Source organism: Pezoporus occidentalis, unplaced genomic scaffold (genome assembly GCF_034315485.1).
Source record: "Pezoporus occidentalis ecotype Australia unplaced genomic scaffold, CSIRO_AGI_Poc_V1 ctg4, whole genome shotgun sequence".
NCBI classification, from domain to species: Eukaryota; Metazoa; Chordata; class Aves; order Psittaciformes; family Psittacidae; genus Pezoporus; species Pezoporus occidentalis.
The window spans coordinates 13259529-13285755 of record NW_026915724.1 but is presented as its reverse complement, the minus strand read 5'-3'; the positions used below and the strand labels follow the sequence as shown (position 1 = coordinate 13285755).

General features: G+C 40.0%; 1 protein-coding gene across 7 annotated transcripts in view; it reads left to right on the top strand.

Moving 5' to 3' along the window:
- Positions 1–9367, top strand: part of ASXL3 (ASXL transcriptional regulator 3) — a 123971-nt gene extending 114604 nt beyond the window's left edge. For all 7 annotated transcript variants that reach the window (XM_062633487.1, XM_062633488.1, XM_062633490.1 and 4 more), the window contains one exon: positions 464–9367. In XM_062633487.1, the coding sequence (XP_062489471.1) occupies positions 464–4150 (3687 nt within the window). In that variant the 3' untranslated portion in view covers positions 4151–9367. The remainder of the gene's footprint in view (positions 1–463) is intronic.
- The last annotated feature ends 16860 nt before the right edge of the window (positions 9368–26227 follow it).

Sequence of the window (26227 nt, the reverse complement as noted above, 5' to 3'; positions counted from 1 at the left end):
CTAAAGGCAAGATTTGTTGTCTGGTATGTGAGAGAAAGGCAGGCAGTTCCTAATGTCTTAATCTTTGGAGACCAAGGAGGGAAAGCACTACATGGTCATTATTTTTTCCACGCATTTGCTTTTTTCCAGTGTCACTGCACTAGGCTTGTTGATCTTCTCAGTTAGATACACCGCGTATAAAACAGGTCTGACAAATTGTATCAGATAAGCGTCATCTTGTCATCCACTTCAATCTGTATTCCTGTGAGTCGGATCAATGTAAGTAGGCTAATACAGACGTCAGTTTCTCATGGCAGTGGATGATAAAATACCGAAGTGTAAATATGATCAAATGTTAGCATTTTTCTGGTCAGCTGCACTGAACAGTAATACCCTTCATTGCATTTCTCTGATCCCTTAAGAAACAGCAGTTTTAGCAAGTCCATGTTCTCATTAAAATTATTGGGTTTTTTTCTTCCTTTAGATTCAGCTTTCAAAAATTGGACCACCTTTTATCATCAAGAGCCAACCTGTTTCTAAACCAGAACCTCGAGTTTCCCCAAGTACATCGGTCAGCAGCGGGAGAAACACTGGTGCTAGAACTCTTGCAGATATTAAAGCAAGAGCTCAGCAAGCAAGAGCCCAAAGAGAAGCTGCAGCTGCAGCAGCCGTGGCAGCAGCTGCGAGCATAGTCTCTGGAGCAATGGGGACCCCGTGCGAAGGTGGGAAGACAAGAACTCTGGCGCACATCAAGGAGCAAACAAAGGCCAAGCTATTTGCAAAGCATCAAGCCAGAGCTCATTTACTCCAGACCAATAAAGAATCAAAGTCGCAGTTCAGCTCAAAGGAAAGTACCTCATCTCTGGAGATACCAACATCTACTGACACAAAAATTGAGGGTTCTACTGGTGTCATTATAGTTAATCCTAACTGCAGGTCCCCTAGCAACAAGTCTGCTCATCACCGTGAGACAACCACTTTATTGCAGCAGTCACTTAGCACAGCTACATTACCAGAAACTGCTACTGAGATACCTGTGCACAGTTCTGATGAAAATATACCTATGCCACAATTGTGTGAGAAAATTATTTCATCTACCTCTACTGAAAGTAACAGTGTGCCAGTGCTTTATAATAAAAGTTCAGTCTCTGTGTGTGTTTGCAGCACTGCTATGTCTGGAGCAATTAAAGAACTTTCTTTTGCAAGTTCTGTTGATAAATCCTCTGTTTTAATGTCTGTTGACAGCGCAAACACAGCAGTTTCAGCTTGTAATATAAATATGCTGAAAACCATCCAAGGGGCTGATACTCCATGCATAACCATTGGACCAAAATGTATTGATAACAGTAATGTACCAGTCCCCATAGACAATACGGTCTTATCAAACGCCATTGATGACAAGCGGTTGCCGATACCGAGTAGCAATGTGAATAACACAGTCTCCACTCATTATGCCACTGTGCCAGCTTCATCTATTGCAAATAACTTGCCAAATCATCTCCCTGGTAGTTCTGTACTGATTCCCCCAGTGGGGACTACCAACAGATTTTCTTCTGATAAGATAGCCATAACTGGGTGTAATGAGCAAAGCACTGTCTCCATTCACGCTACCGTTAGGTCAGCTTTAAGTTGCAGTGAGGCCCTTGCAGTAGCCGATCCTGTTGCAAGGCCACCCATGTCAATGTTTACTGGTAACATGGTGACAATAAACTCTTATGATAATGCTATTAAATTAAATGCTGATCTCTTAGATAAAAGCTCTGGAGCACGAAACCGAATGGATCTCTCTGGTAAATCTCAGCCCGTGACCTTTACACAAACTGCCATGAACAGATCTATACCTTGCAAGGTCATTGTCGACCACACTACAACTCTGAATTCCAGTCTGTCACTTTCTTCTTCTGTTGAAAATGCAGAGAACAGCATTGACCTGCAGAGCAGACCTATAAGGACAGAAGCTGCCTTACAAAGTATAGCCTGTCCTCAGGTGTCTGTCATAAGTAGGCCTGAAGTGGTGTCTAATGAAAGCCTTGAGCACAGCTCCAGCTTTGTCACCATTACAACAAAGCAAGACAGCAAAAACTTACAGGCAGGTTGTTCAAGTCTTCGAGAAGTGCCTCTTTCTCCTCAAGATAAATTAATTGAGGTGGTTACTCCCAGCCAAGGTTTTCCTGAGCAATTAAGAGGTCCTTCAGCTTTGAAAAATGAAGCAGATGCTGCCTGTGCCAGTCAGTATAACACTAACAATAGAATTTGTTGGCATGATGAAGAAGCAATGAATACAGACCAGCCAGTGGTCAGCCACCTCAACCCCAGTAAGCATAAGGAATACTCAGAGCAAAACTGCTTAAAAAATGTCAAAACTGAACCTTCCAGTTACACGCAAATGTCAGAACTGCAATCCAGGAGTCTTTTGACGAGCATTGCTGTTCCTGTTAAATCGGAAACTAATGAGTCTGACAAGTGCTTCAGGATGGACACTGAGGATTTTACAGGATCTGAAATGTCTGCCCAGACTGCAGAAATATCCACAAGTGCACAGCCGCCTCAGACCTCCAAGACATCCATTGCGGACTCCATGGAAGACTCCCTGCCCCTGACAACAGAAACCCTAAAGAGAGTTACCAGCGCTGGGAGCACAAGCTGTCGCTTATCGTCAGTGGAGGCCAACAATCCTTTAGTGACACAGTTACTGCAAGGCAATCTGCCTTTAGAGAAAGTGCTGCCGCAGCCCAGATCAGGAGCCAAACTAGAAATTAACAGGCTTCCCTTGCCTTTGCAAACTACCTCAGTATGTAAAACAGCAGTGTCCGAGAGAAATAGTGTTGAACATCCTTCCAACTCTCCTAATCCAGATGGTAAAGGCTTTGCAGCAGGCAGCATAGCCCCACTGCAAATCAGAAAGCGTGAAAACCATCCGAAAAAGAGGATGGCCAGGACTGTAGGGGAACATGCTCAAATTAAATGTGAGCCTGGGAAGGTGTCAATGGATACAGATGTTAAAGTGGCTCCTTGTGTGATTAGTTCCAGCATGAATCAGCTAGGGCATGGTCAGCCGTTTAAGCAGGAGTGGCTGAACAAACATGCCATTCAGAGCCGAATTGCTCACAGCCCAGAGATCAAGCAGCAGAAGAGGCCTTTGCCTTCATGCAGTTTCCAGCAGAGCCTGTTTCACATTGATAAAAACGGCAGCTTTCACGCAGAAGCTAGTACCTCACATAGACAGCATTTTTACCAAATGTCCATGGCTGCGAGAGGCCCCGTTCCCACGGCAGCTTTGTTGCAAACTACTTCAAAAGGCCCACCTGGCTGCAACGCATTTGCTTTTAGCAGGCACCTGGAACAGAAGGGCTTGGGAGACGTGAATATTTCTACAGCAGCGCACCAGCTGAGGCTAGGAAGTGTGTTTTCCCCTAATATTCAGATCAAGGAAGGTGATGACATTGCCAGTGCCTCTCAAACTCTGCAGAGTAAAACATTAGTGCACCCCCCTCCTCCCCCTCCACCCCTGCCACCTCCTCCCCCTCCTCACCCAAACGCAGAAGTCCCCTCTGATCAAAAACAACCGACAGTTACTATGGAAACCACTAAAAGACTTAGTTGGCCTCAGCCAGCAAGCATCTGTAGCAATATAAAATCTGAACCTATTTCTTTTGAGGAAGGTTTAAGCAGCAGCTGCGAAATGGGCATGAAACAAGCTTCCTATGATCAGAATGAAGTGAAAGAACAGTTGAAAGCGTTTGCATTAAAGAATGCAGATTTCTCTTCCTATTTACTTTCTGAGCCACAGAAGCCTTTTACCCAAGTTGCTGCTCAGAAAATACAGATGCAGCACCCACAGCAGCAGCAGCAGCAGCAGCAGCAGCAGCAGCTCTGTGGAAATTACCCAACAATCCACTTCGGTAGCGCAAGCTTCAAAAGGACAGCATCTGCAATTGAGAAATCGATTGGGATTTTAGGAAGTAGCTCCAACGCTGCCACAGGCCTGTCTAACCAGAACGCACAGATCCCGGTTCAAAAATTTGCTGACAGTAGCAATGCCGATGAACTGGAACTGAAATGCTCTTGCAGGCTGAAAGCCATGATCGTGTGCAAAGGCTGCGGAGCCTTCTGTCACGATGACTGCATAGGGCCTTCCAAACTGTGCGTAGCTTGTCTGGTTGTACGGTAGGAACTGAATCAAAGATGCAGTATCCCTTATCAGTGTGGGAAAGCAGGACAAAGGAATGCAGAGATTGGAACAGTTGAGGCCACTAATGGTTTGCAATTAGTCAATTGATTTATTTTTATTATTTTTAATTTCTTTTTCTTCAACATGGTGCTTTCAGAATTTAGTTTTTCCTGCCTGAGTGCCATTTTTGGGGAAGAAGAGGAAACCTGTAGTGGTTGTTTAAGAAAAAAAGATATCCTTGTTACTGAAGCGTCAATGAGCTATTTTGCTGTGCTAAAGGAAAAAAAAAAGGCATTAACGCATGTCATTCGTAGCTTCTATTTATTTGCACAAAGTGCAGCACATTTTTTCTCCACTTTTTTGATAGTTGATACAAGCTGCAGCTTAAAAATCAGTGGAAGACTAACTGTAAGAAGTGGAGTAACTATGCAGAATGAATAACACACTGAATAATGACTGTTCTGAGGGGGGATAGTGGCAAGGTATGGGGTATCGGCCATTGTAGCTTCTAAGTTCTGTTTGCAGGTTTTCTGCTGATAGGGTTGCTTTCTTCTACTGACTTTCACTATCTAGGGCTAAAATATAGCCACTTCACCTGGAGAAAAAAAAAAGCAGTTTACATTGTTAGAGGAGTTTCCTTACGTGCCTGCCAGGGGCTACGGAACTCACACCTTACTCATCAGCTCTTCTTGTTGATTCCTTGGGAAGGATTTGTGTATGTGATGGGTTAGTGGGACCAATGCTAGAATCACACTGGCTTCAGTAGAGTTTGGAGAAAGTAACTTCTCTACTGGGGATTACAAAGCTGTCTTCTCTTCCTGTTTCCCACTCAAATATTCTTTATTTGTATTTGTCTCTTCATCTGTCCACTTGGTTTGTCAGTCCCAAATATATGTATTATATATAGGGTCAAATTTATGTAATACATTCTGGATGTTCTAGCCTTTCTATGGCCTAAAAATGATGCATTCTTATGGTGAATGAATAAGAAAAGAGTCTAATTGCATATTGGTTGAGTATTAGTTTATCAGTTGTTTTCCCTCTTTTGTGAGTCTATTTAAATAACATCTCAAAGTTTTACTATTTAAAGTAATTCTTAGAATTACTTACAGCACTGACTTGTTTTGTTTTGTTTTGTTTTCTCAAAGGAATTCAGACCCCTTAACCTACCTTTTAGAAATTTGGAAGCAAAAGGCATTTTTAAAAGGGATACTGCATCTTTAAAGTAACCTTCAGTATTTATTCTGTACTGTATTTACATTCAGGACTATAGCTGCATTCCAGATGTGCTAGCCACCATAACAGCAGAGAAGAAAAACAATGATTTGGGGCCCTATTCACCTAAAAGGAAAATATTATAAAGGGATAAAGCACATGCGGTTGCTGGGGAGATGAAAATACCTTTTTTTACTCCCACTTCAAGAACACAAAACATGGAGTGCAAGTCATCCATCTGTCAATATGTGGTTGGGTCTGCCCAAATGTCAGCATCAGAAAAAAATGTTTTTTTTTCCCATTGCTGTAGAACCTCACTAATCCCGAGACCTTACAGTCTGTTCAAGAAAACTGATTTTCCTTCCACAGTTTCCAGAGAGCATGGTAATAAGAATCTGTGAGATGTAATACTGCTTGGATTTCGTGATGCATTTAAGTGTTGCATTCAGAGGTATTAATGTGAATGATAGAACTACATTTAGTAAATAAAAAAGTATGCTACATTTTACACTACACTTTTTTTTTATATGACCTTTGGTTGCATACTTATTCATAAGCTGTAACTGGTCTCCCTGCCATGGGTGCATATCAGTGAGGTTCTACTGAATGGAGGAACCACATTTATTTTCTTGTGGGACCATTTTCACAAACATGATAAATGCCATTTATTGTCTTAAAAGTGAGTTGGAATATCTACAACATACATTCCTGTAATAGGAAGCTCTATGGTGCACCTTGATGTTCTCTTTTATTGTAACTAGCAACATATCAAGATTATTTTTGACACTGTGTGGTACAAAGGCCATTTATAATTACACTAACAAATTTGTTGCTGATACAATATTTTTTTTTTTTTCTATACAAAAGTGCTCCTTAATATGACATGTGAGTTAAGAAATGGTTTCTCAGCACTTTCAGGTCTTCTGGTAGGAAAATAAGCCAACCAAGCAAAAAGGTAGAAGTCACCACATGGAAATCAGCATCCAGTGTTACGCCAGTTTCTTTCAAAACAGTGACTGGAAAATACTCATCATTAAGCATCAGTGTAGTCAGTTAATGTATATCAAATTCATATTTGAGGAGCCTTTGTATCGGTATTGTATTGCGTTGTATTTATACTTGGTAGAGGTAGGATACTTCTATTTAAAATAAAGAGAGCAACCAGTCTTAGACTTCTAATAACCTATGTTTATATAAGCCTGCTGGGAATCCTTATTTCTAGCTCAGGTTTTCCTGTCCACAGCACATAAGTCAATATTCGTTTGTACTTGCATCTTGAAATACTTCTTGTATTGACTGACATAATACAGACGTAAATTCCAGCCACAAAATAGTTTTACTTTGAAGGATAAGAGTGTACTAATGTGGTAGATAACTCGTTCATGTCATGTTGTTATTTTTGTATCAGGATTGCAACCTGCATGTGTGAGGTCGTGATAAAATGTTATTTAAAATGGCATTAGACTGGATGGTGCTATGTTATGTATTACACAACTGACCAAACTCTTCCGTAGTGTAGTTCCACTCCTTTCTTTCTTGAGTCACTGGAGTTGCACCAGGAATAAATTTGACCAATTAGTTAGCAACAGTCATGAAATGTTGTTGCAGGTTAGTTTTAGGATATTAAAATACTCAAATGCAGCTGCGGTGATATAGGAGCCTGACTGAATCCTAGTGTGACTGAAAACCTTACTTGGATTCTGGTATCACACAAATGCTTCAGGGAGAGTGACCCTTGGTCTTCATTAAGAACATAATCACATTTAGAAGTTAATTTCAAATTACTTCTTTTTTCTGTTTGTTTAATTGTCCAGGTTCCAGGCCCAATGTCATTTTATTTTCTAATGACCCCGCAGTTTGCACCATGGGGTGTTAATAGTTTATGCACTGAAAAGTGGTGAAAGAATTGCTTAAGAACACACTGCTCTGTGTTTGCGTGTACGTACGTATGTGTCCCAATGTCCAGCGTGTATAATTTACCTTTACTTTTTTTGTTTTAAATCTCCAAAATTCTTCCCCCACTCCTACCCCTGGAGCAGCACTTTTGGGTGAGAGGGAGAAACACTCTTCTTTTCTTTCCTTCCTCGTTATTGTTTTAATTGCATACCTGTGAGATATGCAGATAACGTTAGGGCATTTGCAGTGTGTGTGTTTGTGTGTTTCTGTTCTGAACTAATTTTCCAAGCAGAAACTCCCTTTGAAATAATGTTTAACAAAAAAAAAAAAATTAAGAAATGGTGAACTGGATGCTCCCTGTTTGCATTTTATTTATCTGCTGAGGTCTAGTATGTGAAATAGCATTTAAAAGACAAAAATAAAGGTTGAGCCATAAAGCAAAAGGTATATTCCCTGTACTAGAGACTTTCTTCTTGAGGGTGGTGCATATTGTCAGGGTAAGCTACAGAATATGCAGATGGTTTTCCAGGACCCTGCAATTCCTTGCACAGTTTTTAAGCTGGTGCATATGGTGCTTTATAATGCAATTTCTGAAGTAAAATCACCTTATGCTGCACCCCCTTCCCCTTATAAACACACGCACAATTTCAGAATTGTTATTGTAGCCTCTGGTTGAGCAGTTTCTCCAAGGTGTGGTGAAGTACCAGGATAAACGCTCAAGATGAGCTGAGAAACATCACTGAAAGGGATCATTTTAGCTGACACACGTGAAGGGCCCTGCTCCGAACACTGAGTGACTTCTGCAGTCTCCTGGCAGCAGCTCAGCAGTTCTTCTGTGGCTCTGCAGAACACGGGGGGAAAGGGAAGTAATAATATATTCAGTGGCTTTACCATGGACCTGTGTAGCTAAATGTTTCTGAATCTATGAAATCCTGTTGTCTTCAGTCATCATGCTTTGTCACTGTAAAACCAACGAAAAGAAAAAAAAAGCGGTTTTTTAGTCTAATTTAAGGAGCTGCTTCTTTTATAGCACATAATATTTCGCTTTGTACTATATTTGATAGTTAAAGAATAATTTAGTCCGTAGAATAACTTTGTTGTATTTGTACTGTTCATGAATGTTACAAGAAAAGTGCTTTACTTTGTTGCCATAATTCTCTTGTACTGCTGTAAAATATTTTTCCTGCTTTATGGAAACTTAATTCACGTTTTCAGTACAGGGTTTTTTGTGTGTATTTTTTTTTTTGTCAGTATTCTGAATGTTTACATCTGTTCAACATTAGCCATTCTATGCCTTTTTAGGGCAGTGTTACTCCTGCAGTATAACAGCAATGTGAAATCCGCTCATACCTAACATGCATGAGAAATACAGATTTACTGGGGAGATCCCTAACATGCATAGATATTTTTTCTATCTGCATTCAGTGAAGTAAGTACCCTCCTTCAGTCCTCTACCAAAGAAAATATTATTCCCACAGGACAAGCTCAGAAAGTGGTTCTCTGAATCTTCAGAAGGGGGTGTAGTTGGTTTCAGCGGGGTTGCTACAGTTCAATGCTGTTATGCTTTGCTTTGTTACCCCACCGGATTTGACTGGGTGAAACAAGCATTTTAGCAATTTTTTTGGTTCAGGCAGTGTTTTGTTTAGAATTCAGGGATCATGCTTTCTTTAATGGTGCTCTTTGTTTTTTGGTTTTTTTTTAAGAAAACAACCTTTTGTTGCCTACAGAAATGACCATTCACAAAACCAGAAGTGAAATAAAATAATCTGTCTTCATAACTTCTCCCTTTCCTTTTCCCCTTCCTTATCCCTTGAAAATAACAACTTGAGCTTCGATATTAAAATATTCTGAAAAAAAAATAAAAAGATGAACTGATACTTGTCAGTTGCTTATTTATTTTATGTTCAGTGCCTTAGGCAGGATATCCTGCTTGTGCACATCCATTGTATGTACAGGTATATGAAATAGAAATGTGAGAGAAAAATCGGTCCTTTGTAAAGGATATTTCAATTACGATGATGTGAGACATAGTTTGAATGACTTCTGATGTAACTCAAGTATTAATCATCTTATACTAGTAAAATAAAACTAGGTGTTGTATATTAAGTTGTTGTAAGTAGAATAGTTTGTGGATGAAAGTGATATATTGTTTTGGGTAGTTAATGTTGGGTGCATTTTAGTACTTTGCCTCTGTTTGCAGCCCTGTCCAGAGCATGCTTACCAACAGTCCAGGCACATGCCTCCATTATTTCTCATCCCCACAGCAGAAGAATTTAAATGTACATGGTACATGAAAGGTAACCGGTACAAGTTATATTCCCCAACCGGTTATCTTTTGAAGTCTGGAAGGCCTTCGTGAAGTGAAAAATTCAGTGGCCATTGTATTAAAAATTGAAAACAATGGTTTTTATCATGTTACACTGCAAAAAGAGCTTTGAGTACTAGTGGTTAGGGTGCAAGTCGTAGAGGGTGGGCAACAAATCGCTTTTCCGTAAGCCTGCTCAGAAATACAAGTGTAGGACATCCCAAACACCGTCTTTTGCCCAGCCTCCTGTGATCATTATTTCAGATGTGATACTATTGGAGAGTCTTGTTAGCAACAAATGGCAGCCCTTTTTGCCAAAACCTGTCCAAATGCTCAAAGAAGACAGCACCAACCTTTGTAGTTTATAATCTATGACCTTTTATTCATATCCAATACCCACCGAGCAAACTCCCTCCACTAAGGCTGTCATGCAGATTTATTTAACATTCTGCTTAGATATTTTTTTTTTGCATGGGGCTGTGCAAAATCAGGGACCAGCTCTGCTTCTGACAGTAGCAGCTTTTATTTTGCATTTTTTTAATCTGAGCAATGTGATGCAAATCCGTGTTAAATCTGTACTAGCTAAATATTCAGTTTTTTCCCTTTCATTGTTTTTTTTGGTTTTAAAACCAGGAAATATTTCTGCACATTTTTACACAATCTTAAAATATAATTATTTAGCTCTTCTCTGATGTTTGCTCAGGACCTTATAAGCATTAGTAAGTTAAGCCTTGTGATTGCTTTTAAGTCTGTGTGCTCTCTTTAGGTCTGCCCAGACTTTGTGTAGCATTGAGCCAGCAGATGGCATCAAGAGAAAAGACACTGCTGTGGTCTCTGGAGTTCCCTTGTCCCTCAGCAAAAGCACACAGCAGGGAGAAAGCCAGGTGCTAATACACAGAGTGTCTGGGTTTATTTGTCTTCACTGTGTAGCTTTAGTTGTAGTGAAAAGAAGCCCTCCTTCTCCCCCAGCTGTGGAAGTTGGCTTTCAATACAAATGGTGCCCTGGAACTCACATCATTCTTTCCTGTAGCTGGCACTGTCTGAGTTGTGCAGTCTGGAATTGAAGTACTGATACACTGGAAAAAAATTCATCCCCAGGCTAGAATGAGGGCATTTTTTCTTTTTCATACTGTTTCCTTTGCCACTCATAGATGAAGAGAGACAGCAATACAGCTCTTTGCATTGAGGCACTTCACAAATACAAAGGTATTATCACTGCTTGGTGTGCAGAGGGTGTCATCAAGCATGGACTTTGTTGGATGACATGGCTTCCAGCTGAAGGACCACCAAATACCTTTGAGCACCACCACCTTGGAGACAGCTTTCTGTGATAAGGAAGGCAGACAGGCACTGGTATCTGATGGTACCTGCTTGTGGAGACTGTACCTCATCAGTACAACTTTATGGAAATCAAGCTAGACACAGAAATAAAGCAACGCTTGTGGAGATAATTCAGACATCTGGACACTGGCACTTTACAAACACATAGCAGACATTCATGAAAGGAGTTTGTTATATCTCACTTAAATGGCAGCCATTTACTTATAAGTACTGAAAGTCTGTGCTCTGAGCCTGGGAGGTGCCTGCTGCCTCAACAGAAATGATGAGCTTGACAATTGTTTCATATATCCATGGGGGAAAATACCTGGATTGTACTTTTAGGAAGCTGATGACACCCTGGATAAATGTGAAGGTCTGTGTACAGATCACCTTTCTAAAGCCCTTCCAATCTGTGCCTTTGGCCTGGTCTTGTAGAGCTTAGTTCAACCTTCAGAGTCTTTATCTCCACGTCTTTCCGACAACACAAACCTGAGAGCTTTCATCCGATATCTCTGAGCATCCTCATGCGTGTATCACCAGAGCAGAGAGTGGTTTAGAATCCTACATAGAAAAAGCACACCTGAAAATAAGCTGAATATATTGGACAAGTGACTTCTATAAATAAGAAATCATATTTTGAGTAAATATTGAGCTATATTGAGTAAATAAATCATAGAATCATAGAATTGTTTGGGTTGGAAGGGACCTTAAAAATCATCCAGTTCCAGCCACCTGCCATGGGCAGAGACACCTTCTACTAGACAAGGTTGCTCAAAGTAAAATGACTGTTGATATTTGTATAAAGGAAGAGATACCTGTTGTTTGGATTTGAGTTTTTTTTTTTTGTAGTGGGCCTTGGTAAAGAGTCTTTATTTGCTTCTGATTCTTTCCCAACTGCTCAGATTTATCCTGCAAATCACTTTTTCATGTCCTCTGATCATGAACTCTCAGTCCAACATCTATTGTGCAGAATCTTTGCTATTGCTGCGTACATTTTTGGCTTTTAAAGGAATCTGGGTGATTGGTGGAGTGATGGTGTACAGTGTCTCACCCTTCACTCGTTGACTTACGCATTGTGCAGAAAGGGATGGAGTCTTTGGGGAAAAGAATTAAATTAGCTATGAAAATCCAATAATAGTAACATACATTCCTTGACTGCCTTTTGGTTATTGAATGGAATAGTCCAAACCTCCAAATTTTTAATGAGTGTGAGCAGAAGCTGACCCATAGCAGCCAGAATAGACCATAGTCCTGGAATGCATCCAACAGTAGAGCATTTACAGTTCAGCAAGTCCAAATAAATGTCCTCAGAGTGTAAGCCAACACAGATAGTCTTGAAAAGGAGCATTGATAAGGAAGCAGTCAGCATAAGACTAGTGAAAAAGAAGTTTAATTATGGTTTTGGAACAAGTGATCCTGCCATCTTATTTTTGTTTAATTTCAGCATCTGCATAGAATCGCAAATATAGAGAAAACTTTGGTATCTCTAAATCGGGAGAGAAATGTCAATATGTAATAAAAAAAAAGATCCACAGCTAGTTGGTAGTATAAAGTTATAGAATCAAAGAATAGTTAGGGTTGGAAAGGACCTTGGTATCATCTAGTTCCAACCCCCCTGCCATGGGCAGGGACACCTCACACTAAACCATGCCACCCAAGGCTCTGGCCAACCTGGCCTTGAACACTGCCAGGGATGGAGCATTCACAACCTCCCTGGGCAACCCATTCCAGTGCCTCACCACCCTTACAGTAAAGAACTTCCTCCTTATATCCAGTCTAGACTTCCCCTGTTTAAGTTTTAACTCATTACCCCTTGTCCTGTTGCTACAGTCCCTTATGGAGAGTCCCTCTCCAGCATCCTTGTAGGCTCCCTTCAGATACTGGAAGGATGCTATGGGGTCTGCACATAGCCTTCTCTTCTCCAGGATGGACAGCCCCATCTTTCTCAGCCTGTCTTCATTGTTCATTGTCTCAGCCTTCTTTCTTCAGCCTGTCTTCATACAGGAGGTGCTCCAGTTCCCTGATCATCCTTGTGGCCCTTCTCTGGACTTGTTCCATGTCCTTTTTATGTTGAGGACACCAGAACTGCACACAATACTCCAAGTGAATACGGTTGGCTTTCTGGGCTGCGAGTGCACACTGAAGATGGCTCATGTTCATTTTCTCATCAACCAACACCCCCAAGTCCTTCTCTGCAGGGCTGCTCTGAATCTCTTCTCTGCCCAACCTGTAGCTGTGCCTGGGATTGCTCCAACCCAGGTGTAGAACCTTGCACTTGGCCTTCATGAGGTGGCCATTGGCTACATCTCAAGTGTGTCAAGGTCCCTCTGGATGGCATTCCTTCCCTCCAGGGTATCAACCGAACCACACAGCTTGGTGTCATCGGCAAACTTGCGGAGGGCACACTCAATCCCTTTGTCCATGTAGCCTACAATGATGTTGAACAGGATCAGTCCCCACACTAACTCCTGAGGGACACCACTTGGTTGCCGGTCTCCAATTGGACATTGAGCTGTTGACCACAACTCTTTACATGTGGCCGTCCAGCCAATTTTTTATCTAACCCTCCAGTCATAGGAGCCATCCCATCATGTTTCTGTGATGCCAATGATATCATACCCCCATAGGTGTGCACACATCTCTTATTCCTCTTGTTTATTCCCCATGCTACATGCATTTGTATAAAACAAAACAAAACAAAACAACTACAAAATTTGCTGGCTGGTTCTTAAAAATAGCCGTTTGAAGGCACTTTACAGTATTTGTGGTTAGCAAATTTAAAAGTTACTGGATGCTCACCATTTTTCAAATTAAGGTTCTTTGCTTTAGTTTTCAAAAATTGGAATCTCAGATCCTTGCTTTAGTTTCCTGGGTCTAGAAGTCTTTGCTTTTATAGCCAGGCAAGTCTGATTTATGTTCTTTGCTGTATAGGACAGTTCAAAAAGTAATCTAGAAATACATTCAGTGTCACCTATTTCAGTTAAATATGTCAGCACTACCTAGAATTTAGTCATCTGGGTAGCGGAAATCTGCATTTGTCTTTCTGGTTCCTTTAAAATCAAAGGGCAGTGAAAATAGGCACATGATTCAAGGGACTTTGTACAGTATTACTGGAACTGAGGAACAGACCTTCTGCATTCTGCATCTCCTAAATTTTCAGAGAAATATTATCAAGATCTTCATGAAGTGTGCAGGTGACAGTAAGGAGGAGTGATATGTACACCAGTGCCAATGATATTTCAGTATTTAATATAAAAGGATTTATAGACGGGCACAAAATGTAATAGTGCTTGGGAGGAATAGAAAGAAATACACGTGATGTGTCAGTCACAAGGGATTCTTCTCTCTGGCATCTGATGATTGTGATATGCTTAAATATATATATAATATATATAAATCATTTATATATATTACATATAAAATAGTATATATATTTAAGGACTACCAAAGGAGAGTTAGGAAATTGGGCTATGAAGTATGCTTAAATCGGGATTAAATATTAGGGTATCTCTAGTGCTGCAAAAAGAAGGCTGATTTTATTAATAGATTATAGAATCTGAAAAATAGGATTACCAGAAATCAAGGCCAGCTTGTCCCCGCTGTCCTCTGTAGACTTGCAGTCCTGCTGACAGTGGTCTGCCTCACCCACCCTGCAGGGCCTCCACTAACCAAGGCAGTTTGTTCCAGTGCTTCACTGTTCTTAGAATTACAGAGCTTATCCTAATATTTAACCCAAATCTTCCTTGTTGCTGTTTAAGACCATTCAGTCTTATCTACGCTTCACAGGCTCTGAAAATAACTTTTTCCTTTCCTCTTTCCAGAAGCCTATTAGATAGTTACGCTGTTAATTTGTCTCTCTTGGTTTCCCAGTGTTTAAGCTAAACAATCCTAATATCCAGCTTTCTTTATAGGTCATGTTTTCCAATCTCTTATAATTTTCATTGATCTTCTACAGACTCTCTCCAGTTAGTTCAAATCTTTTTTGCTGTTCAGTTCCCGAGAGTGAATAATTATCTCAGCTGAGTGTGAGCAGAGATGTAGGACAGTTTTGCATACCTTAGAGCCTAAAACTGTGCTCCTGCGTCCCAGAATGGGGCTTATTAAGGATGCTGGGGAGGGAGTCTTCATTAGGGACTTAAGTGATAGGACAAGGGATAATGGGTTCAAACTTAAACAGGGGAAGTTTAGATTGGATATGAGGAAGAAGTTCTTTACTGTGAGGGTGGTGAGGCACTGGAATGGGTTGCCAGGGAGGTTGTGAATGCTCCAACCCTGGCAGTGTTCAAGGCCAGGTTGGACACAGCCTTGGGTGGCATGGTTTAGTGTGAGGTGTCCCTGCCCATGGCAGTGAGGTTGGAGCTAGATGATCTTAAGGTCCTTTCCAACCCTAACTATTCTATGATTCTGTGATTCTGGTTCACGTTGGTCCTAATAACCCCTGCATCCTTCCCAGTAAAACTGCTTCTAGCTGCTTCTTCCCCACCCTGTATTTGAATAATTATTTCTAAGTGTAAAATAGTGTATTTATTAGTGCTTAGTGTTACCCTAAGCTTTTCAATCATAACTTGAACTTGTCCAGGTCATCTTAAATTCCAGTCTTATCTGTCAGTAAGCTGACAGTATTTCCCAAGTAGGTATAATCAGAGAATCAGGACCACAGTATCACAGGATAATTCCTGTTGGAAGGGGCCTCAAAATGTCATTGAGCCCATACTCCTGTTCACAACTTGCTGTCCCATCACCCATCCCATTAACTAAAATGCTGTAAGGAACTGGAGCTGTGCCAAAACTGACTCTGCTTTGGTTGCCACTACAACTGTGTGAGAACGATTTTCCACCCACTTCTGTCTAAGTGGGTAACAGTTTTGTCTAGACCATGTTTTTTCAGCTTACTTATGAAAATGTCATTGAAGTAGTGCTGGAAGCTTTACCAAACCAAGATGTGAAATCTACTGCTCCTCAGTCTCCGGTGCCTGTTACTCTGTCACAGAAGAAGGTTAGACCAGGTTGACCCAGCATCTTCTTGACAAATTCATGTTGACCTTAACTGATTTACTTCATCTGTGACTGCGACTATAAACCATTAACTTGTGCTAGCATTTTTCCAGAGAGTGAAATGAAGCTGGTGGTACTAATTCCCTAGCTCTTCCTGTTTTGAAATCCAAATGGTTGTGATGTTCATCCTTCCCCAGTCTTCCTTGCTTCACTCATTTTCACCAGTTCCAGAAGATAACTCCCGATGGCCCCATGACTGAATCAGCCACCCCTTCAAGTGCTAACCAGTGAAGGCCCATGTAATTTTAAAGCATACCACTCATACAAATCATTTCTAATCTGTTCATACTGAATTAGTACCCTTTTGTCTCTAGTACCAATTGTGCTAATTATCTGTTTATAGTAGACGTTTTTAGGGATGGCTTTCCCTCTCCATTAAGTGGCTGATCAGCTGACATCTTGGTGTTCCTCTTCCTGCTGATCTCTGTGTTTCAAGAGTGACTTTTTTTGTTGTTTTTAATGTCATTCACTGGTCAGGCTTAATTTTGTGCTTAGCCTTTATGATTTCAGTCTTCCATGCTTGTACTATAGTTTGCTGCTTTATATGTACTATCTTTCCTCAAGGAAAGAAGTGCTCATGAAGAAGCAGCATTAGTAGAAGTTGTCCTCTAGCTATGCTTATCACTAAAAAAAAAATCAAAGATCAAATGGATTTAAAGATCTTCAAGATTAATAATATACAATATACAAGAGATGAACTATGACATTAAGATTATAAAGACAAGTTATGAAGAAAACAGTACTTTGATGCAGCACGTTTTTATCAAGCTAAAGCTAGCCCTGAAACAAAAAGAGGGGTGCATACTGAACAGCAGAAAATGAACTGAAATACTAACGAGAGTGAAACAATGCAGTAATAATGAGCATTGTGTCTGTACAATCTAAAAACTGGAAAGCCTTAGAGATTAAATGCCCTTCAGATACTGTACAAAAATATATTTTGAAGGACTAATTCATCTGCCATAAGGAGTGGATTAAAATTAGCTGCATTTTCTTCCTTAACGACACATTTTGCAGAATTTAGTATTTTTTTGTCTGCTCTTCTGTGGCTATGCAGCTTGTAGTTATTTGCTCCAGTGTTAGAAAGAATAAATGTGTACTAGTTCACAATTATAGGATTTGAGATGAATTTAACGTTTGTTTTACCTGCATAAAGATCTCTGTCACTTGTCGATGAGCACAAAACTAGTTATCTCTAACATTACTACATGCTTTTATGCCTCCTTATTCAGAAGGATTCCAAGTGCATGAAGTAAAAACTCTTGTTTCAGGGATAGTCATATTCAAAGCGCATACACAGAAAAGAAAGAAACTCACTGGCATTATTTATGTTTTGATGTTTTTTGCTTAGGATAGATTGAGGTTAGTTTGGAACTGACATGCATACGCAGAAGGACCCCAGATTTGAGCATCCAGGCAAAGTGCAGCAAAAGGCACACTGCAGCTGCTGCTATCAGCCTGGTGCAGTGATGCCCCTGTCACTTCGCCAAGGAGCTGTGCAGAAAATAAATGCTTTATCATTCTACCAAGCAGGACAGGTCTCAGCTTCAGTGGATGCAGGAGTGGAAAAGAAATAAATGTAAATCAGACATTTAGAAAACTAAATGCTTCTTATCTGTGCCTCAAAATTAATCCTTCTGCTGCTTGTTGCTAAATGCTGTCGAAGAGTATGGGGCTTATACACATGGATTTTCTTATACTGAAGATTGATGACATGGAGAAGTAGGTTATTACTGATGAAACATTAGTGTTTTATTAATAAAGTACTTGGTTTTACACATTAATATTTTATAATATTGAAATTATTGGCATATAATTGCCTGCCTCCTTATACCCTCAGAATTATTAACATAATTTATACTCTCATCCTCCCACTAGAAGGTGCATGAATCTACAGTATTCATACTGAAGGAACTGGGAATGCAGCTGCATTATCCAGCATAAGCACATAAACTGTCCCAAAGTATGTGGGTTATGTTTCTCACCATTACTTGTTAAACAGTACGTATGCATTGGGGTATGCTATGCATGTAAGTTACATCCTAGTTGCAGAGCATATATGCCAAAGTCTTTTTCTGTTGAGAAGGATTACCCTAGTAGATAGGAGGACGTTGCCCCAGATTTTTTGCTGATCAGCAGGCCATGCTGGCTCTGTATAAACTATGGAGTTACCTGTGCTTGGAAATGCTTGTGAGCTCCGGCGCCAGCTGGCAGATCCATCATCAGGACTTTCCTGGAATGGTGTTTCTTGGCAGAGGTCAGAACCTCAGCAGAGGATATTCCTTTAACCTATTAGTAGGCATGATCATGTATAAACGCTGGCAGAGGTCCTGGACTCTTCTTAGCTTACAATCACAGGTGCAGCCAACGTGTACATCAAGATATATATATATAGGCTTTATTTCCCGTATGTGAGTTGCATAGGTGATGTGTGAAGGCACAAGCATAAAGTGTACAAGGACTTGAGAAGCATTAATTTTATTGGCATACCTTGGTCATAAGTAAATTTGATGGATTCTGTGCATATCAGACTTGCTGCATGTGTGCTATAGACACACTTTTAGCCTAAAAATCTCAGGCAATAATATGGTAAGCTTAAGAATGGGGCTGAGTCTGCAAAGAATTATTTTAGCCTTTTGATCTTAAGGACATACCCTTCCTTCTATCATTTGCTACAGTGTTTTATGGAGAAGCTATAAGCATAAGATTAATATAGTTGCAAATTTTATTCATGATCTCCTTATTGTGTTTCCCAGTAGTTTTTCTCATTCAGCTGCTTAGCACACTTAGGTTCTCAAGAAGGAATCACAGATGTGGCTTGCTTGTACTGTTGGCCTTAGCATTCCACATAGAATCAAAGTATCATAGAATAGGGTTGGAAAGGACCTTAAGATCATCTAGTTCCACCGCCCCTGCCATGGCCAGGGACACCTCACCTAAACTTTATTCCAGTATAATTTGGTTCTTTCATTCTCTCTGAACATGCTGTGTTAGTCAACTGTACTTCTGAAAGCCAGAATTTTTTTTCTCAGAAGATAGAAAGGAGAATGGAGATCTTTAATAAATAAAAGAATTAATTTCTTCAGTTTGGAAGTTTTCATTGTCTTCTGCAAAATCTCGATATTGGATTTTTCACCCGGTAAGAACATTCATAGTGTAAACACTCTCACTTTTGCATTATGTCTCCTCTGCCTCCTCAATGTAACCTTTCTCCAGTTCCTCTTCTAATACTCTGGTTCGATCTCCTCCATGTCTACTTTCATTCCAGTTTTACTGCTCTAACTTGTCCGGTACTGCTGTGTCTCCTGCATCTGCTGCCTTTCCTTTAATTCTTTTTATTCCTCAGAGTTTAATTGCTCAACATTTGTTGGCTGCTGACATTTTGAGAGAACCAGGCGGTGTTTGGTCTTTAAGAAAGGTCCTCATTTTCCTACTGTTTTCATCTAAACAGGATAACAGAGGCCCCGCTTAATGTGCTTCAGATGAAGAGTGGTTATTTCATACATCCGCAAGTCCAAGGATCTGCCTGGGAGAATCTCATGGGATAACAACCTTGGAGAAAAGAGGGGTCCAGGTGAACTGGCTGTTTATCAAGGATGACTGAGCTCAAGAATGGTCGTCCAGCAGGAGGTCTGCATGGATGAACAAGTAGCTCCTCTATCTGTCAACAGGGACAGGGTCTTATCTGGTTTTTTTTCCAATTTCATCTTTCTAACACGAGGACTACCATTTTCTCTTGTTTATTTTGGATTTTTCACTGTATTCTGATCTCTCAATAGGACTCCTCAGTATTTGACAGTACATCAAAACCATGTACCAGCTCTGTGCGGTTTCTGTTTCTGCAATTTTGTGTCTGCAGAGCTGTCAGGAAAATGGAAAAAGGAAAAATACTTAGAAAAATTTGGGGAAAAAAATTCCTTCTAACACTAAACAAAAACTTTATTACAATAAAGAAAATAGGTGTTTCTTGATATATTAAAAAGAATATAGTATAATATACAAGAGTATAGTAGTAGTTATTAGTTATTAATGTTTAGTACTTACAAGCAGTAATAATGTTACTTATTAATTATTATTGTTTTCTTCTTCTGTATTCCACTATTTAGCTATTGAGTATCATAGGATCATAGAATTCTTTGGATTGCAAGAGACCTTAAAGATCATCTAGTTCTGACTTTGCTGCCACAGACAAGGATACCTTCCACTAGACCAGGTTCCTCAAAGCCCCATCCAACCTGGCCTTGGACACTGACAGGGATGGGGCAGCCGCAGCTTCTCTGGGCAACCTGTGCCAGTGTCTCAACACCCTCACAGGGAAGAATTTTTTCCTAATGTCTAATTTAGATCTCCCCTCTTTCAGCTTAAAGCCATTCCCCCTTGTGTAGTGACATTCCTCTGTCACTATGTGCTCTTGTAAAACAAAAACATCTTCTGCTTGCTTTCAATCACAGTGAAAACCCCAAAAACCTGTTTATGTAGTCTCACAGTTCCCAACACAATACTTCTCATTCTTGCCTTATGTGATCTGTCTGAAGCACAATCCCACCACTTCCTGCTGAAAGAACATTCAATGAAGAGCAAAAAAGGAAAATTCCCTTGATGAACATCCTGTTCATACCATCTCTGGCTTTCCTCAGTACTCTTATTCAAGTTATATATGGCGAAGGAGATGCTGTCCTAGGTATTAAATGAGCACTCCATCTTCATGACCAAGATTTACATCTAAAATATTGGTTCCAGTGCTGCTGAAGGCATACTCTGAGAACATTCCGATTCCATACTAGAGTCATGCATCAGCCTCACCTGTAATTTTTCATTGAAAACAAATATTGGCTTGCAAAAGAGTCAAACCCATCACTTTGGCCTCTGAAAGCACCTGATGAGGATATTTGATGAGCCAGATTCTAAGGTATTTTGGTATGTTTAAGAAGTAATTTTTGGTAGAGCCCAGGTAACATTTCTGACAAAAATGGTTCTTTTGAAAACAGTTTGTGCTATATCCAAGAGAAGTAAGCCTGAACAATGCTTGTAAAAAATGTGTTTGCATAGCATTTCACTGGTAAAAGTGAAAATCACTCCAAAGTTCATGGATCTGTAAATCCCAATGATACTTGTTCCAAAGTAGCAAATGGGCACAGAACTTTAAGACTGAATGAATTTAAATTAAAATTCCTTTAGCCATGCAGATGCAATTTTAAATAAGTCTATATCTGCCTCTCCTGAAACAGCGCTGAATGAGGCAAGTGCCCTCAGTGACTTACCGCTCCTTTTGTCTTGTCATTGCTTTGGGAAAAGTGACTGCACTCCAGGAAGTTATTTAAGTGGATGTGCAGATATATAAAGCAACCTTCTGTCTGGGCTAATCACCTGTTTTTCTCTAGTCCACGTCAAGGAATGCAGCTTTGTCTTGCACCAAGTCTATTAAGACTTTTGGAATTAGGATTTCTAGATAAAAATAACTTCTTGAAATCAGAAGTTACTCTTGATGGAGTTCTGACATTGGCAGGAAATATTCAAAAGGTGAGAGGTGATCTGACAGGCTATTATGTTTTATGCATTCTTTTTCATTCTATTAATGTTGTATACATAGTTAATACAGGTAGTTTAAGAAAAAAAAGTGGACAGGTTAATCTGGGAAGAAAATGCTATTCTCTACATTTTATTTGAAATATTTATCTGGCTACATTTTCCCAATACTCAACTTTTAATGCGTATTGTACTTTGCTACATAATTAACCCCATTTTTAGTTTATCCTTTCTGAGAATCAGACTGAACTTTGAAAAGTATAACTGGACTTTCAGGAAACTACGGCTTCCCCACTGTTTGTGAAAAGAAATGGGTGTTTTCTCCATGAAAACTGAGTGACAGTGGGGCACTGGAATGAGTTGCCCGGGGAAGCTGTGAATGCTCCATCCCTGGCGGTGCTCAAGGCCAGGCTGGACAGAGCCTTGGGTGACATGGTTTAGTGGGAGGTGTCCCTGCCTATGGCAGGGGGCTGGAACTTGATGATTTTAAGGTCCTTTCCAACCCTAACTGTTCTATGAGTCTATATCAAATTAAGAAAACAAATATTGGCCCAAGGTAAAGTTCTCAGACAGAAAGGCTGTATTAAATGTATGTTACCCTTCAATGTGTAATCACCAAGTTGAATAGACTGACTTTAACAAATTAGTGTAACTTTTGGCAATAGATAATGCTGTTTAGATTTATATTGAAATGTAGACATAATATTACTGCTTTGTTTGACTTCTGTGCATCTGCTGCTAAACCCCACCAATTCAGGTACCTGTAACAAATGTATAACACTGAAAACCTACTAAGAAATGGCCAAGTAACTGCAGAATGATTTAAACACTAGAAAAGCTGAAGATAAAAGACTCTAAAGGTTCACAGTATCTAAATATTGAAGGTAGTTAAAGAAGTGACTTGAACATGGATTATTAATAGCTCACTCTGTTTGTTGAAGGTATAACAGAATCTACTGGTTGGAAGCTAAACTGAGCAACTTAAAATATATGTTTCAAACAATGACAGGAAGCTGATAAATGGTAGAGAAGTCCTGAAGCGTCAAGAGTTGTGGTGGATTCTCCATCATCCGTTGTAAATTTGTAAGTCAAGCCTGACAGAACATTTCACTAGACCTTTTCTATTTCAACAACGGCAGCTGAAAAGACACAGATGTTATGGGTGAAACAGTCTCAACTGGTAGAATTTTTACTTGATTTACTTACTGCCAATTAACACCGTCTTCTGTTTCAGGTGCTGGGGGTGGGTGACATAAATGAGAAAACAAACACTTAAGTAACCCACTTTTCTTCTCCTTTCCCAGGCTTATCTTAAGGCAAACATCTCTGCTCTCTTCTTATTAGTGTCATCTCACCTTGTTTTTGCTGTGGATTATACTCAGTTCCCTCCTCACTGAGCCCATAGGCAGGTCCTGTGCCTGGCAGTTTCTTTCTGCTGCTCCTTCCTCATTTCTCCCCTGCTCCAGTGAGGGCCACCCACAGCCATGGTCCCTGAGGGGTGCCCCTGCCATGGCATGGGTCACCTCTGGCTGCAGTCCCTTGAGATTGTCCTCATACTGACATGGGTCACCTCTATTCTCCAAAACATATCCTTTCCTGTGGCTCCTCCATGCACCTGCCTGAAAGCATCTCCCCATGTGTCCCCTGCCCTTTGCATTTGCCGTTTTTCCCTGAAATGCATTTGAACAGAGTCACCACGTGCTCTTTTGATGTTGAAGTTTTGGCAGGCAATGAGTAGCTCACGTCAGTTTCAAAGCTGTTACCTGCCCTGGATAACTCATGACCTTCTCCCATGCAGCCCCCAGCTATGCAAATGCTGCCAGTTATGCTCAGTACAACAGGTATTAAATTAGCTTTTATTTTTCATATGTCAGTGTAGCCCAGGACTATAGGCTTTGTAAGCAAACCATATTCCTACCTGTGCCTAAAGCAAGGCAGAGCAGACGACATTTTCAGAGCTCCCAAACAGCCCATTTCATGGGACTATTCTGTCAAATGCTTCCTGGTACCGCAGAATAAAGTCCTATTTGGAAGCCCCATGTTCTGCTGATCTTATGACAATTATTTTCAACTGCTTTGCCAGCTTGCTCTATAATGACAAGAAAGTATACCCCATTATGTCAAAAAAAAAAAAAAGAGGTAAAAATGTGTATTTTCTCTGAAACTAAAGGCAACCTTTCCTTCAATCATTCCCTATTTGCTTGATCTCAGTAATTCAGAACTCGTTGCTTAGTCTTTAAATCTTCGCTGTTAGTCACCCACTTGAAAAATGGTCCTATTTCATCAAGGCAGTTATGCCAGTACATAACTGTAAACACATGTATTTAAGTTGAACCTTTTTTATCAGAAATGGTTGTCTAAATACCTACATATAAATCAGAAATTTCATTCTCCAAGTTTCTGAAATAAGCTCTTTTCTGAAACACAAATGTTGCTACCCTCTTGCAATCAATGCTCCTATTGAGTACCTTTAGGTGCCAAGATTTGGCCTTGAAACCTAATCTTTTAGTGGGTGTCAACAAACAGAGCTATGAGAGCAATCTGGATATGGGAGAATGAAACCTACCAGTGACATTTGTTACTGATGATATGGGGACCTGATAGATGATTTAATTTGAGAGTGCAAATTCAATTCCTGACCCACATGTCACTACACAGAAGGTTTATGTAATTATCATTAGTGTGTTGTTATTTATCCATGTGTAGATCCTGCTGACTTTTTATTACTTGCTGCTAATGTTGTCATTAAAAATGCATGCCAATTAACATAATTTTAAAAAGAGACAGGAAAAAATATCTGATTTTGGTTTAAATTTCAATTTGTTCTTGGATTTATTTTTCTTTCTTTTCAGCATTTGAAAATAACAGTCTGGGTAGACAATGAATAGCAAAATAATAAGCAAGTGCAGCAATTGTCTTACTTCTATAAGCAAAGGTGGCAAGTTTCTCATTTTGTGCTAGGCAAATCATGTGTTGTCATCAGTTTTTGGCCAGCCAGTTCTTTTTACTTAAATAAAACCCCAAAACCTAGCACAGATGGCATATCTTGTTGCAGCATCACAGTTTCAGGCCCTTCATGAATCACTTGAGTAGGTAAAACAGCATCTGTCAATTTTATTATATCGAATTTATTGAAACTGGGAAATTAGTAGCCTGTAAGTATGTATTAGTCTCTCCTTGGCATTTTATTGCAGTACTCAGTTATCCAAGATGGCAAATTCAGATGTGTTTACTAAAACCTTTAGACAGACATTTTTTCCCCTGCTTCACTTGGCTGAAGAGGCTTAACAATCACAATTTTATGAGCCTCTGTTTCTTATGACAGTAAAAGCCTTGACATGTCTTTTAGATCAGCTTTTCAGAGCTTACACAGAGCACAGGTTTCATGTAAGCTTCAAGATGAAGATGAGATGTGGGGAGAGATCATAGCAGGGAGCTGGCTACCACCAATTTTAGCAGTAGAAAATACTCGCTCTCCCCACAAGAAACCAATTCCCTGGAACTGCTGCCATCTCTCCTGTTCTGCCAGGAGAGCTTGGTCCCAAGGGGCCCACAGATGTCAGAGAAAGTTAAGGACCAAATGTCAGGAACGCTGAAATGAGCCCATGGCTGGTGATTGGGTCCCTTGGGCAAGACAGTAGGTTGGCTCAAGTCAAAGTTTCTTGCTGAAGGACCAGATCTATACACAGTTCTTTCAGTAATAATATTCACTTGCACTTAACATAAATAGCACTTTTTGGTAATGCTTTCTTCTATTTTTGCCTTCATTTTGAGCAGATGGGAAATCAGACTAAGCAAGGTTGCAGATTTTTCCTCTAAAAAGCACACTTTTGATTCATTAACAGAAATGTAAATTAAAATTAAGAGTAAATATTAATCATTTTGATACTCTGGTTCTTTTGATTCATCGTATACTTACAGTTTGTAGTAGGCTTGCAATTATTGATTTGAACAGGGTAAAACTGTGAACTCTTCTAATGCTGACATCTTGTCAGAGGTACTCTGTCTGATCCAGGAAACAGTGCGATTCACCAAAATCTGACCTTTTATTTGGCCAGTTAGATCTTGTAAAGGCTGTTTCTGATATTGCCATCTGGGGAAATACAGGTCAAGTTACAGCTTTGGTTGCTGTTCCATTTCTCTGGTGGTTAAAATACATTGAGTATTGAAAATTAAGAGAGACTTGGAAGCTGGATCTTACGTTCATAAACTCTTCGGTCTCTGGTCTTCTATTTCTTTTAAGGGTCCATTCCAGCAAACACGCCTGAAGGACCTTCCAGCATTTCCATTATGTTTCATGGGTTCAGTAGTGAAGCTGTCCCAGAACCAAAGCCATAGCAATCTCCAGGAGCAAGATCCTGAAACATGACTTCAGCCATATGGAACAGAAATAAAACATGATATTGATGGAGGTCACCTGAGCAATGGGGGAAAGAAAATGCTGCCACAGTGACTATTTTTTGTTTGTTTGCATGGATGCTAAGCTCTTTATAGGGAAGCTTTGTCACATATTTCAGAGCAAAAAGACATGCTGCTTTGGAAATTGGCTTTTACAAATGTCACCGGAAAAGGAACATTCTGCTCATTAAATGGATTTGTAACAAGTGCCTCTTCCAAGTGGAAGCTCCTGGACTGTTCAGTTTTCCTGCTTTCTTCCTTTCTCTCTCCTTTTTTTTAGATTTTTTTGCTTGGTTGGTTGGTTGTTGTTGTTGCTGTTGTTTTTATATATGCTGGCAGGAATTAGTATCAGATCAAGTGAT